This window comes from Schistocerca piceifrons, chromosome 3, assembly GCF_021461385.2.
Source record: "Schistocerca piceifrons isolate TAMUIC-IGC-003096 chromosome 3, iqSchPice1.1, whole genome shotgun sequence".
Taxonomy (NCBI): Eukaryota; Metazoa; Arthropoda; class Insecta; order Orthoptera; family Acrididae; genus Schistocerca; species Schistocerca piceifrons.
In genome coordinates this window covers 851,947,959-851,963,297 of record NC_060140.1, presented here as the reverse complement: position 1 = coordinate 851,963,297, position 15,339 = coordinate 851,947,959, and the positions used below count along the sequence as shown (strand labels likewise).

The window sequence follows — 15,339 nt, the reverse complement described above, 5'->3', positions numbered from 1 at the left end:
TTGTAATATTCAGATTTTAGATTACCTGAGCAGCCTACATCAATCATTCATTTCTTATTCAGAATATGGAGAGTATAAAAGAAAAATTTCAAGAGTATTTTACTATACTGCCTTAGACATAAATGTGCTGAACAAAGTTGTGAGGGGCCAGTCAGACCCACTGTAGCTCAATGTCTTTGTTAGAAAAGTACTCCACAAAAAAAGAGAATTTCACTTCATATTTAGATTTAGTCAAAGCCTTGCTGACAAACAAAGATTGATAAAACCAAAAGGAGTGTAAGGAGACCCACATTTGAAGTATTCAATGAATTTGAAAGTAAGATTCTGTTTACTGATTTGATGTTACATTAAGTCAGTAAATGCATCAAAGTCATTTATCTACTCACTCAGTGACCATAATGACACCATGTGGGTGAGAAAAAGAAGGCCAATATACCGAATCCCATTTACTGGAACTGTTTCACTGAGAAAGGTCATACGACAGTTCCTCAGCAGATGTGCAAAATCATTGGCCTATATTACTGACATTCGATGCACAAGTCACCAAAGTGGCATCAAATCGAAAGACTTGCACCAGGCGAATGGTCTACCTGACAGGAGGCTCTAGTCACACTACATTTATTTTTATTACTGACATGAATCTGTTGTAGAATTTTGGAACGCATTTGATGCTCACATATTATGATCTTTCTGGAGACAGAACATGTCATCCATAGGAATAAATATGGATTCCACAAACAACAATCTCATGCAACATTCTGTTCATCCATGACACTGAGATGGCAGAAGATGCTTGCACTCCATTTGACACCATGTTCCTTGTCTTCTAGAAAGCATTTGTTATTACAGTTCCAGACTGTTTCCCAGTAACAAAATTACAAGCAAACAGAATATCAGTCCAGCTTTGCATTTACTTTGAAGCAGTCTTAGCAAAGAGAATATTTCATTTCATTAACAGAGAGAAAACTGCAAATGTAAAAGTAGCTTTGGAAAACTATTACTGTTCACAATGTATATAAATAATCAAGCATATAATGCCAGAAGCTCTACGAGGCTGCTCATAGATGATGCTGTTGAGCATAGGGACAAAAAATGCTAGAAAATAGTACTGACATTCAAGAAGACCTGCAGAGGATTTACACTTGGTTGATCCTCAAAATAATCAAATGTAATATTTATGTTAGGGATTGAAAACTCATGAAGTGAAGTTGCACGTGGAATCTTACTGACTTGGATGGATTACTAGTTTCAGCTAACAATGTAGCTGTCTTCACATACCTACAATATAAAACATCTTTTCCTCATTTTAGCAACATACAGTACCTTACAGAACTGCACAAAATATTATTGCATGATATACCTGAATGTATTACAGAATACATACCATAAAACATTCTTGATTAGTGCTGGTGCCATTACGGCTTCACAAATCATTAACATCTTTCTTGAAATGACAACTTTCACATGTGACATAGTTAGTCCACCTAAAATATGATGGCAGAAATCCAATATGACACTGGACTCACATTCGAGAGGACGACGGTTCAATCCCGGGTCCGGCCATCCTGATTTAGGTTTTCCGTGATTTCCCTGAATCACTCCAGGCAAATGCCGGGATGGTTCCTCTGAAAGGGCACGGCCGACTTCCTTCCCTAATCTGATGAGACCGATGACCACGCTGTCTGGTCTCCTTCCCCAAAAACAACCAACAACCAACAAATCCAATATGCATCTGGATCGCACTTTATTTATTTATTTATTTATTTATTTATTTATTCCATGTGATCTGATGGTACACAGTGTGTTAGAGATGTCAGAAAATATCAGTTAACATTGTTAACATATATTAACATATAGTATCCTAATGTATGATATTGCAAACATTGGTTAAGTTTACTTCACTCCATTGCTCAATGTTTTCAATTGAACATAAATAGCAAGATTACTGTTCTAGGTATTCATTTATAGAGTAAAAATAGTGACAAAACAAATATGACTTCACGGCTTTGCTAAATTTTATGTTGTCTTCGATGGAGTTAATACTAGTGGGAAGATTGTTGAACAGTTCGAGGCCCACGTGGAAAGCTCCCTTTTTACACAGTTGAGTGTTTTTACGTAAAACATGCAGATTTGAGTTTTTCCTGGTGTTGTGTTTATGTATTTCATTATTTTTTATGACTATGGAGTCAGTTGGCACTATATGGTTTCTGAATAATTTTAAGAGTCTTGAGAATGTGTAGGCCAGGCAGTGTAAGGATTTCCAACTTTCTGAAGATGGGTTTGCTGGAGTTTCTGGGTTTGCTCCCAGTAATAATCTTCATTGCTCTCTTCTGGATTTTGAATGTGCTCAGGGTAGTTGGAGAATTTCCCCAGAATATCACATCATATTTTAGGTGGGCTTGTATGTAAGTGTAGTATGCACTGGTTACTGTTTTCAGGCTAGCACATGATTTCAGTACACTTGACTCTTGTGAAAGAAAGGTATGCAGTGTACTGCTACATCCATTTTGAATAAGCTACCACAAGAATTCATAAATCTTAGCAATAATCCACGCGCTTTCAAATCGAAAACTGAAGAGTTTCTTCTATTCTGTCAAGGAGTTCCTTGAAAAATTAAACTGATCCCTGTGTTGTATTGTTGATTGCATTTAGATAAACTTATAGCTTGTCTTTTATAGGGTTCATAAACATTTTATTTTATCTGTTATTGCTTTTATGTTGTAATTTCATGCACTGAGACATTCCATGACCTCGGAGACTTGCACCTCAGTTTTGGTCCTATGGAATTAGATGTTTAAAATAAAAAATAAAAAAAACAGCTTTTCATCATTTGTGCCTAGTGTAATTGAACAATGGCCACAAAACTGAAAATATACATTTAAATAGAGAAAAGGCAGTAAAAATAAAAGAACAATATTTGCATAAGAAACTGCCTACTAAAATAACTAAATGTAAAAGCTATTGTCTTACCAAAGGCGTTATACCATTAAAAACTGGTAACTGACACAATAAAACAATGGAAAATCCATGATGGAATAATGATAATATTACAAAAAGGATAGATTGTACTCACTGTATAGTGGAGATATTGAGTCATTGACAGGCACAACTAAAACACTGCTACATAAGTAAGCTTTCAGCCAAAAGGCTTTGTTCTACAGTAGATACCCCCCCCTCTCTCTCTCTCTCTCTCTCTCTCTCTCTCTCTCTCTTTCTTACCCAAACACAACCCACAAGTGTGTGTGTGTGTGTGTGTGTGTGTGTGTGTGTGTGTGTGTGCGTGCGTGTGTTTTTCTTACTTTACAAGGCCTCAAGGCCTTTGGCCAAAAGCTTACTTATTTAGCAATATTTTTGTTGTGCCTGTCAGCAACTCATCTCCATTACACGGTGATTGGCAATCTATACTTTTCATAATATTGTCATTAACTGACACAATCAGTATTTACAACATTTCATAACAGGATCATAATATATGTATTCACATGTACCATGTTACAGCAGCAACAACAACTGATGCCCATTACAATGTTCAAGAAATGCATCATTCTGCATATACATAGAATTCACAAGTGTGGTCAGTACTGTGGTGAAATGGGGACCAGTGGCCCCTAGGTTTTGATGCATTGCTTGAGGCTATGTAAAGCTTGAGGCTATGTTTATGTTAAATGGTGCATTTCTTGAACACTCTAATGAGCGTCAGCTCCGATACTGTTCACATGGACTATGTTACAGCAATGTGTATATGATGATCTTTGTTTTGATCTGTGTACTTTCACATTCATACATAATTACTTGGGCTTGTGATTGATCTTGCAGTCAATGTGCAGCACAAGGAAAACTTCAGAATACAAGTGTCCTTCGGTTGAGTCTGCAGTTCTATTGATGTACTGCCACAGAAGGGATCTGCTAGCTAACCTCTCTGGTGGACAGCATAGAACACCTTCAGTTCTGAACCCTTAGTACTGCAGATACAAATTTATGTATGATGACTTCACACTCTCCACAGTCATATTCCTTTCTCTCATAGGTGGAGTTGTTATAGGTGCTGTGTATACAGGCCATGCCCAGTCAGGAAATCATGCCTTGACTAAAAGAGACAAGACTAATGTTTAATCTTTCTCTGATGATGTGATTACTTCTTAGACTAGACAGCTCTCATCAGATACATTCTAGTTCCTCTTCCACACTTTGACTATCTAGCACTTCAGCCAGACTTTGTCTCCAATTCTATTGCTACTTATTCTTTCAGCTCTTTCCAGTCACATCTTTCTAGCTTAGTGGCTGGCAAAGTATCTGAGAAATTTATCCAGTGAGTATATCCGTATGCTGACTAGCAGCAAATCATCTGCTGTGGCGTTAAAATCCCCAATCAGCCTTAGGAGCACACCTCTCTGTGCATATCACAAGGTTCCTCCCTATGCCTTGCACAGCAAAGATGATATGGTCACAGACTGGTCATGAAGTTCACAATGGTAGTTAAGATGGTATTGTGGTAGCCCTAAATCACTGGCAGTGGGAGTCTGTATGTGTAGGTGCCTATTCAGGCCACTTTGTGCATTACTGGCTGGCTTTTGTTCCACGCTGACATAATGGAAATTTAATGTAATCAAAATGAACTAAATATCAACAGCTCACTTGTCAGTTATATGTGTATCTCTTTACCTTCTGGCTGAGTTTCAACTTTTTCCTTTTAACATCATATACACCATTTTCATGACAGCCGTAAAGAAGTTGTTTTTCCTATACAACCACTGAACTTGAGCAAAGACCTCACTTGCTTCATTCTTTAGTGCAGCCTTGGAGTTTTTTGACACCCCCATGAACAGTTCGTCTGATTATGAGACAACTGCGTAAGTTTTCTTGTCCCCATTTGGCAGACCAATGAGTGGCTCAGTGTAGACTCTGAGACTATAGGCTGATAGATTGATTCTTATGGACATATATTTACTAGCTTATGGTTTGCTGCTATACATCCAGACACCTGGCCCTTACAGTGGTTACAAAGTCTGTGATAAAGTTCATTGGGTGTCTGGAGATTCCAAAATTGTGCAAACATTACATGCTATCATGGACTGTCAAAGATGCTGTGATGTCTGTTATGCTACCATGTACATATTTACTTGATGAGGTGGTAACTATCCTTCACATCTGATTTTTCACACCATCCATTGAACATCCCTTCTTGAAACCTAGCTAGGACTGACTGAAGTCAGCTCCACTGTAAAAATCTCATGTATGCAGTTTTTACTGCATTCTTTAGTCAGATAGTTGATGATGACAGCTTACCTGCAATTTGACAAATGGGTATGTTTATCCTTATGTGGAAAAATTAAAGAGATGTGGGTAAGTGCTTCAGCTGTTGCTCAGTCCATTTGCTCTCCCAAATTGTGAAACTTCTTGAGCAGATTTATAACAAAAATCTACAAAATATTGTCTAGATTTCATCTAACCTGTGCGGTCTTGTCAAGGGCCTCAACATCAGATGCAGTTTATGCAGCCTACCTGCCAGTATAGAAACACTGTGAGAAAAAACTAGCCATTACACCTGCAATATCTGACCCTCAAGAAAAATTTTGACAGTGCCCTCATGTGCTCACCTGGAAAGCACCTTGGGAGGGGACCAAACGGTGAGGTCATTAGTCCCATCAGAGTAGGGAAGGATGGGGAAGGAAATCAGCCATGTCCCTTCAAAAGAACCATCCTGGCATTTGCCTGGAGTGATTTAGGGAAATCATGGAAAACCTCAATCAGGATGCCTGGACATGGGTTTGAACCATTGTCCTCCTAAATGCGAATCCAGTGTGCTAACCGCTGCACCACCTCACTCAGTAGCAGTTTATGACTGCAATATCTGTTACTGTGACATTGCAAGTGCTGCTGACCATCCAGATGGGACATAATCTCATTAAAATAATAATAATAATAATAAAGAAGAGAGAAAGGAAAAAAAGGATGGTGTGCAGCAGGAGGCTGGATTATCATTCCACCTATACATTATGTTTATGGACGTCATGACAGCACAGGTTCAGGTATTCCCTCTCATTGGATGACTGTATATTCACTGTGTTCCTTGTTAACTGAACCCTTCAAGACCTCCAAAGTCATACCCAGAACTGGAAGAATCAGTCAAACAATAACAAATTGATATATATATATATATATATATATATATATATATATATATATATATAAAAATAGAGGGAAACATTCCATGTGGGAAAAATTATATATAAAAACAAAGATGAGGTGACTTACCGAACGAAAGCGCTGGCAGGTCGATAGACACACAAACATACACCTGCCAGCGCTTTCATTCGGTAAGTCACCCCATCTTTGTTTTTATATATATATACGAAAGTGCTGGCAGGTCGATAGAAACACAAACAAACACATACATACACACAAAATTCTAGCTTTCGCAACCAATGGTTGCTTCGTCAGAAAAGAGGGAAGGAGAGGGAAAGACGAAAGGATGTGGGATATCCTTCATGAAATCCTCCCCACTCCACCAAGAGTGTCTTTCCACCGTCCACCTAACCTTCGTAACCTCTTAGTTCATCCCTATGAAATCCCCAAACCACCTTCCTTACCCTCTGGCTCCTACCCTTTTAACTGCCCCCGGTGTAAAACCTGTCCAATGCACCCTCCCACCACCACCTACTCCAGTCCTGTAACCCGGAAGGTGTACACGATCAAAGGCAGAGCCACGTGTGAAAGCGCCCACGTGATTTACCAACTGACCTGCCTACACTGTGAAGCTTTCTATGTGGGAATGACCACCAACAAACTGTCCATTCGCATGAATGGACACAGGCAGACAGTGTTTGTTGGTAATGAGGATCACCCTGTGGCTAAACATGCCTTGGTGCACAGCCAGCACATCTTGGCACAGTGTTACACCGTCCGGGTTATCTGGATACTTCCCACTAACACCAACCTGTCAGAACTCCGGAGATGGGAACTTGCTCTTCAGTATATCCTCTCTTCTCGTTATCCGCCAGGCCTCAACCTCCGCTAATTTCAAGTTGCTGCCGCTCATACTTCACCTGCCTTTCAACATCATCTTTGCCTCTGTACTTCCGCCTCGACTGACATCTCTGCCCAAACTCTTTGCCTTTACAAATGTCTGCTTGTGTCTGTGTATGTGCGGATGGATATGTGTGTGTGCGAGTGTATACCTGTCCTTTTTTCCCCCTAAGGTAAGTCTTTCCACTCCCGGGATTGGAATGACTCCTTATCCTCTCCCTTAAAACCCACATCCTTTCATCTTTCCCTCTCCTTCCCTCTTTCCTGACGAAGCAACCATTGGTTGCAAAAGCTAGAATTTTGTGTTTATGTATGTGTTTGTTTGTGTTTCTATCGACCTGACAGTGCTTTCGTATGGTAAGTCACATCATCTTTGTTTTTAAATATATTTTTCCCGCGTGGAATATTTCCCGGAATCTGCTCTATGTTTAACTGGTGATTTTGGTGACAAACACATCAAAAAGTAGGCTTACTTTGCACACTTATATTCTTTCATAACATATGGAATAATTTTCTGGGTCAGTTCCACATACAGCTGCTAACTATTCACAGCACAGAAATGTGCTGTTAGGATGTATGTTGTCCATCCTCAACATTTGTGCAAAAATGTTTAAAAAATTAAAAAAAAACTTTACAATAAATTTACTGTCTTATGAATCAGGCACTGTTTGAAAATAATAGCAGTGTTCTTAAATAAAGCACTATGAACAAAAATAACCTCCATTATCCAGAACTTGACCTTGCTCTTGCATAGAAAGGAGTGAAGAATGTAACCATAGAAATATTTGCCCAAATCTCTTGTGAATTAAAGGTGCTGGCAGATAGTAAAAGTTTTAAGGGTGAACTGAAACCATTTCTACTAGACAACTCCTACTCTATAGCTCTGTAAATGAGTTTGAGGAAATCGTATGTATGTGGTGTGAAAAAGAGGGGAGACGAAGATCTATGAATATGTAAAGGCATTCTGCACAATGCGAAAGTTCAAAATTCACCCTACAGATGATCTTAAGTTCTAATTTTGTTCTATTTGTTCCACGTGTGTGTGTGTGTGTGTGTGTGTGTGTGTGTGTGTGTGTGTGTCTCTTTTGTGTACTGAACATCCACCATGTGGTCTATGGTGGACAAATTGTATTTTGATTGAAAATAGTAATGGCCTATTGCTATATGGCTCTTATCATATCCTTTTCACAATGTGTGTATTTATTTGTATACACATCAGATTATGACAGTGACTGTGATTTAATTCTAAGGATGGATTATAACTAAGTGAAACAAATAAATCACAAAAATAAAGTATGAAGATGTGTTGTCATAGCTGTTAATTTTTTAAAATAAGTTTCTGTATTCTAATTAGTGGCTAATGATACATAACATAGAAAACCTATAGTCAAAGAGCTGTAAATGTCTACAGACAAGGAACAAAAGAAAATAAATGTTAATATTTTTTTCACCTAAAGGAAAGTTCTTCACTTATCCCCGTTTCTTCACAGATGAATGGTGTGACCACATTAGGTGAAAATATAGCTGACAATGGAGGCCTCCGTCAAGCATATCATGCGTATCGCAGTTATGTGGAAAGGAACGGACCTGAGCCACGGCTACCTGGCCTCGAGCAATTCACTCCAGACCAACTGTTCTTTCTTGGATTTGCAACAGTAAGTAAAAAAAAGGTATTATAATATGTTTTATGCTCATATAAAGTTGTAACCTCTCATTATGCACCATAGTGAGAAATGTCCTGCCACCCATCCCACAGTGGTATTCTGCCTTGCACCAAACCTACGCAATATCCTCATCTATCTCTGCACAACTGATGCTCCCAAACTCTTGTCTCATGGCTCATATCCTTGTAATAGACCTAGATGCAAGACTTCTCCCATACATCCTCCTCCTACTCCTACTCCTACTCCTCCTCCTCCTCCTCCTCTTCCACCACTACCACCACCACCACCACCACCACCTACTCCACTCTGATCACAAACATTACCTATTCCATCAAAGGCAGGCTACCTGTGAAACCAGTCATGTGATCTACAAGCTAAGCTGCAACCGCTGTGCTGAATTCTATGTGGGCGTGACAACCAACAAGCTGTCTGTCCGCATGGACAGCCACCGACAAACTGTAGCCAAGAAACAGCTGGACCACCATGTTGCTGTGCATGCAACCCAACATGACATTCTTCATTTCAATGACTGCTTCACAATCTGTGCCATATGATTCCTTCCCACCAACACCAGCTTTTCTGAATTGCACAGATGAGAATTCTCGCTGCAATATATTCTATGTTCCCATAACCCTCCTGTCCTCAACTTTTATTAGTCATTCCCTGTTCCCATTCCAGCACTACACAGCCTTCTACTCCACCAATGATCCTAGTCTTTTTACTTCTCCCCTTTCTCACTACCCCCCCCCCCTTCCCCTCTCCCCTGCCACCGTCTAACCTCCTGACTGCACATACCTGTCCTACCCTCTCCCCACCTGATACTTGCATGCTCCCCAGCAGCACTTTATAGTGCCACACCCCTACGCTGCTATCCCTACCCCTCCCCGCCTCAGCCTACTCCTTACCCCCACCCAGCCGCCTGTCCCATCATGTGCTGTGTTGGCTGAATTATTTTGTGACAGTCTTTTTCTTGTACCTATCTGTGACACATCATCTCCACTATATGGTGAGCAGCAACTATTCTTTTCATAATATTGTTACATTCCATCCTGGAGTTTTCATTGTTTAATGTTGTTGTTGCTGTTGTTGTTGTTGTTGTGGTCTTCAGTCCTGAGACTGGTTTGATGCAGCTTTCCATGCTACTCTATCCTGTGCAAGCTTCTTCATCTCCCAGTACCTACTGCAGCCTACATCCTTCTGAATCTGCTTAGTGTATTGATCTCTTGGTCTCCCTCTATGATTTTTACCCTCCACGCTGCCCTCCAATACTAAATTGGTGATCCCATGATGCCTCAAAACATGTCCTACCAACCGATCCCTTCTTCTAGTAAAGTTGTACCACAAACTCCTCTTCTCCCCAATCCTATTAAATACCTCCTCATTAGGTATGTGATCTACCCGCCTAATCTTCAGCATTCTTCTGTAGCACCACATTTCGAAAGCTTCCATTCTCTTCTTGTCCAAACTGTTTATCGTCCATGTTTCACTTCCATACATGGCTACACTCCATAAAAATACTTTCAGAAATAACTTCCTGACACTTAAATTTATACTTGATGTTAAGAAATTCCTCTTCTTCAGAAACGCTTTCCTTGCCATTGCCAGTCTACATTTTATATCCTCTCTACTTCGTCAGTTATTTTGCTCCCCAAATAGCAAAACTCCTTTACTATTTTAAGTGTCTCATTTCCTAATCTAATTCCCTCAGCATCACCCAACTTAATTCGACTAAATTCCATTACCCTCGTTTTGCTCTTGTTGATGTTCATCTTATATCCTCCTTTCAAGACACTATCCATTCCGTTCAACTGCTCTTCCAAGTCCTTTGCTGTCTCTGACAGAATTACAATGTCATCGGTGAACCTCAAAGTTTTTATTTCTTCTCCATGGATTTTAATACCTACTCTGAACTTTTCTTTTGTTTCCTTTACTGCTTGCTCAATATACAGATTGAATAGCATCGGAGAGAGGCTACAGCCCTGTCTCACTCCCTTCCCAACCACTGCTTCCCTTTCATGCCCCTCGACTCTTATAATTGCCATCTGGTTTCTGTACAAATTGTAAATAGCCTTTCACTCCCTGTATTTTACCCCTGCCACCTTTAGAATTTGAAAGAGAGTATTCCAGTCAACATTGTCAAAAGCTTTCTCTAAGTCTACAAATGCTAGAAACGTAGGTTTGCCTTTTCTTAGTCTAGCTTCTAAGATAAGTCGTAGGGTCAGTATTACCTCTTGTGATCCAATATTTCTACGGAATCCAAACTGATCTTCCCCGAGGTCAGCTTCTACCAGTTTTTCCATTCGTCTGTAAAGAATTTGCATTAGTATTTTGCAGCCGAGACTTATTAAACTGATAGTTCGGTAATTTTCACATCTGTCAACACCTCCTTTCTTTGGGATTGGAATTATTGAGAGTATTTCGCCTGTCTCATACATTTTGCTCACCAGATGGTAGAGTTTTGTAAGGACTGGCTCTCCCAAGGCCGTCGGTAGTTCTAATGGAATGTTGTCTACTCCTGGGGCCTTGTTTTGACTCAGGTCTTTCAGTGCTCCGTCAAACTCTTCATGCAGTATCGTATCTCCCATTTCATTTTTATCTACATTCTCTTCCCTTTCTATAACATTGCCCTCAAGTACACCACCCTTGTATAGTCCCTCTATATACTCCTTCCACCTTTCTGCTTTCCCTTCTTTGCTTAGAACTGGGTTTCCATGTGAACTCTTGATATCCATATAAGTGGTTCTCTTTTCTCCAAAGGTCTCTTTAATTTTCCTGTAGGCAGTATCTATCTTACCCCTAGTGAGATAAGCCTCTACATCCTTACATTTGTCCTCTAGCCATCCCTGCTTAGCCATTTTGCACTTCCTGTCGATCTCATTTTTGAGATGTTTGTTTTCCTTTTTGCCTGCTTCATTTACTGCATTTTTATATTTTCTCCTTTCATCTATTAAATTCTGTATCTCTTATGTTACCCAAGGGTTTCTACTAGCCCTCGTCTTTTTACCTATTTGATCCTCTGCTGCTTTCACTATTTCATCCCTCAAAGCTACCTATTCTTCTTCTACTGTATTTCCTTTCCCCATTCCTGTCAATTGTTCCCTTGAGCTCTCCCTGAAACTCTCTACAACCTCTGGTTCTTTTGGTTTATCCAGGTCCCATATCCTTAATATCCCGCCTTTTTGCAGTTTCTTCAGTTTTAATCTACAGTTCATAACCAACAGATTGTGGTCAGAGTCCACATCTGCCCCTGGAAATGTCTTACAATTTAAAACCTGGTTCCTAAATCTCTGTCTTACCATTATATAATCTATCAGAAACCTGTCAGTATCTCCAGGCTTCTTCCATGTATACAGCCTTCTTTCATGATTCTTAAACCTATGATTAAGTTATGCTCTGTGCAAAATTCTACCAGGCGGCTTCCTCTTTCATTTCTTCCCCCCAATCCATATTCACCTACTACGTTTCCTTCTCTCCCTTTTCCTACTATCGAATTCCAGTCATCCATGACTATTAAGTTTTTGTCTCCCTTCACTACCTGAATAATTTCTTTTATCTCATCATACATTTCTTCAATTTCTTCATCATCTGCAGAGCTAGTTGGCATATAGACTTGTACTACTGTGGTAGGCGTGGGTTTTGTGTCTATCTTGGCCACAATAATGCGTTCACTATGTTGTTTGTAGTAGCTTACCCGAACTCCTATTTTTTTATTCATTATTAAACCTACTCTTGCATTACCCCTATTTGATTTTGTATTTATAACCCTGTATTCACCTGACCAAAAGTCTTGTTCCTCCTGCCACCGAACTTCGCTAATTCCCACTATATCTAACGTTAACCTATCCCTTTCTCTTTTTAAATTTTCTAACCTACCTGCCCGATAAAGGGATCTGACATTCCATGCTCCGAATATGAAACAGGAATTAATAAAATGGTTGAAACATGAAAAGTACCAGCAAATTTCATAGAACAGTGTATGAGAGAGGAATGAAAAGTAACTCACAATATTTTTTTTCTCGCCTGTTATCGCAGCTGGAATGTTGAACTTTCACAATGATACAGCTTGAAGTTTGCACTGCAGGGGGTATTTTGTTTTCATATGTAGATCTAGCAAGAGAAGTCTGAACTACAAAGAAAACATGATGTGCATGTTGCTGTCATTAACTCATGAAGAGCGGTGAAGTGTAGTTCAAGATATGTGGGCCAAAGGGCATAAACTGTGCGAAAATCACAGAGACGTGTGGTATGTATCAGAATGACTGTATGGACTGCAGCAATGTCTGCAAGTGGTGTGCATTCTTCCAAGAAGGCCATGTGAACCTGAGTGATTCATCACACTCTGGGTGGTGGGTAACAGCTGCAACCATGCAGAATGTTTGGCCATTGAGGCAACAACTTTGAATAATTGGTGTGTGCAGTTGCAAACCTTATCACAGTTGTTCAACATTTCCTATGGTGTGGTGTACAGTATCATTCATGATGCATTGGAATTTAATAAAGTTAGTGCTCACTGGATGCCTAAAAACCTGACAGACAATGACAAGGGCCAACAAACGATGGCAAGCTTGTATCACTTTATGCATTCAGCCACAGAAGGGCAACATTTTATGAAAGGATTCATCACTGGTGATGAGGCACGAGCATACCACTACTCGCACAAAACCAAGCAGGACTCTATGGAGTAGGAATATACTGATTTCACAATATGAAAAAAAATTCAAAGTGACCAAATCTGCTACAAAATTGTTTGTGACAGTGTTCTGAGATATGCATGGTGTGTTACTGGTGGACTTTGCTGAACACAAGAACATTGTGAATGTTACAGCCCCCACGTAAACTTTGGTTCAGCTGAGTCACACACTTTGTGACAAACTCCACAACATTAATTCCGATGATGTCAAACTTCTTAATCACAATGCTCGCCCCATGTTCCTGTTCTCGTTCATGAGAACATTGTAGAATTTGGGTGAGAGTTGCTCCCACCTCCACCACATGGTCCAGACATTGCACCACTGGATTTTCATCTATTTGGTCCCATGAAGAAATTCCTGCCCGGCCAACACTTTGCAACAGATGAGGAAATGAAATCAGCAGTCCACAGATAGCTAGACTCCAACCAAATGAACTACAAACAGGGCATGTTGAAACTGGTACCATGATATGAGAAATGTGTGAATGTTGATGACTAGAAAAGGAGGTAAAAGATGTGAATTCATTTGTGATTTTTTTGTTTTGTTACCTATTAAACTTTTTGGTAGTAAAATTATTGTGTGTTACTTTCCAATCTTCTCTTGTAAAACGCTTTTCCATGCATACATATACTTGAAATACTTGTATTGTCTCACTGGAGATTTGATACAGGCATAAGTAAAAAAGAGATTTAATTACAGCTCTCAGAACTAGAAGTTCCTTCACTGGCAAGAGAGAATAAAAAGTTAGTAGTAATTAGACTGTTGCGTGTTGGACCAGATTTCCACTTACAATGCTGTCTAGCTGCAGAATGCCCCCTTCATTTAAATTAGAAGGAATATCAGAAATACTGTATATTTTTATTGACTGGTTCTCTGCCTGACATCATCTGGTTACATATTAATCACAGTCTTATACTAGATAGCAAAAGGAATGAATGTGTGTATCGTATTAAAACATACTCATTTTATTTACATGTTTAAAAAGTATAAATACTGTGCACAAATTGTAAATACTGTATATTTGAGACTTATATGAGACTTTCCAGTTTGTTTTACTGATTTTTATGTCTTACATTGGAGACAAGAGAATTACAAAAGGCAAAGAAATGCTGCAGTTTCATTAGTTTCATACTGTAAACACGAATGTCGTAAGTCATTGAGACAGAACTCTAACATATTGTATGCATTTTCTTTCTAGGTATGGTGTGAATCTACAACTAGCGAGTCTCTCCTTCAAGAAGTGTTGTCAGACCCACACAGCCCACACAAGTATCGAGTCAGAGGTACCTTAGCTAATTCTGAAGATTTTTCTAGAGTTTGGAAGTGCCCACAAGGCTCACCGATGAATCCCAAAGATAAATGTCTTTTATGGTAACTTTATAGCACACTTGTCATGGGCTTACGATTTGTTGCATATTGTCATGAATCACTAGCGCTAGTTTGCTTGTATATTGTACAGTCTGTCAAAATCTGTAAATGAAAATCTACAGAAGTGACAAAAGATGATTCTTGACTGTACAGACACAATCGATTAATAACCCGTATCAGTATTGGCACAGTTCCACGCACACTTGTACAAATTCACAGAGACATCGACATTAGTCTGTTGAAATGATCAACAGCATTATTATATTGTGTGTATATATAAACGATTTTTAATAAAGTTACTTTTTTATATAAATATAATTTTCTCAATTTCTGTCATCCTATAAACAAGAAGCACCTATTCCATGTTATTTTTTCCCTTGTCTGTTGTTTTATAACAATACATCTGTAAATGTCAATATTTGTTTAATCTTTCTTTTCTCCACAAAGAAAGTATATATACTTCCATCTGATGTTTTACTTTACATGTATGTTGTTGGCAGCACTGTTTCAACAACTGGTTAAATGTGTACACCTCTTCTAGCCTTTTGACACAAGTGCTAACCTCCATCTTTGAGTTCAAAGTCATAACA

General features: G+C 39.2%; 1 protein-coding gene across 1 annotated transcript in view; it reads left to right on the top strand.

Moving 5' to 3' along the window:
• LOC124789361 (neprilysin-4-like) overlaps positions 1–15,062 on the top strand; it is a 145,733-nt gene extending 130,671 nt beyond the window's left edge. The window contains exons 18-19 of the mRNA XM_047256687.1: positions 8,517–8,681; positions 14,580–15,062. Coding sequence (XP_047112643.1) covers positions 8,517–8,681; positions 14,580–14,756 — 342 coding nt within the window. The 3' untranslated portion in view covers positions 14,757–15,062. The remainder of the gene's footprint in view (positions 1–8,516; positions 8,682–14,579) is intronic.
• Positions 15,063–15,339: the final 277 nt, after the last annotated feature.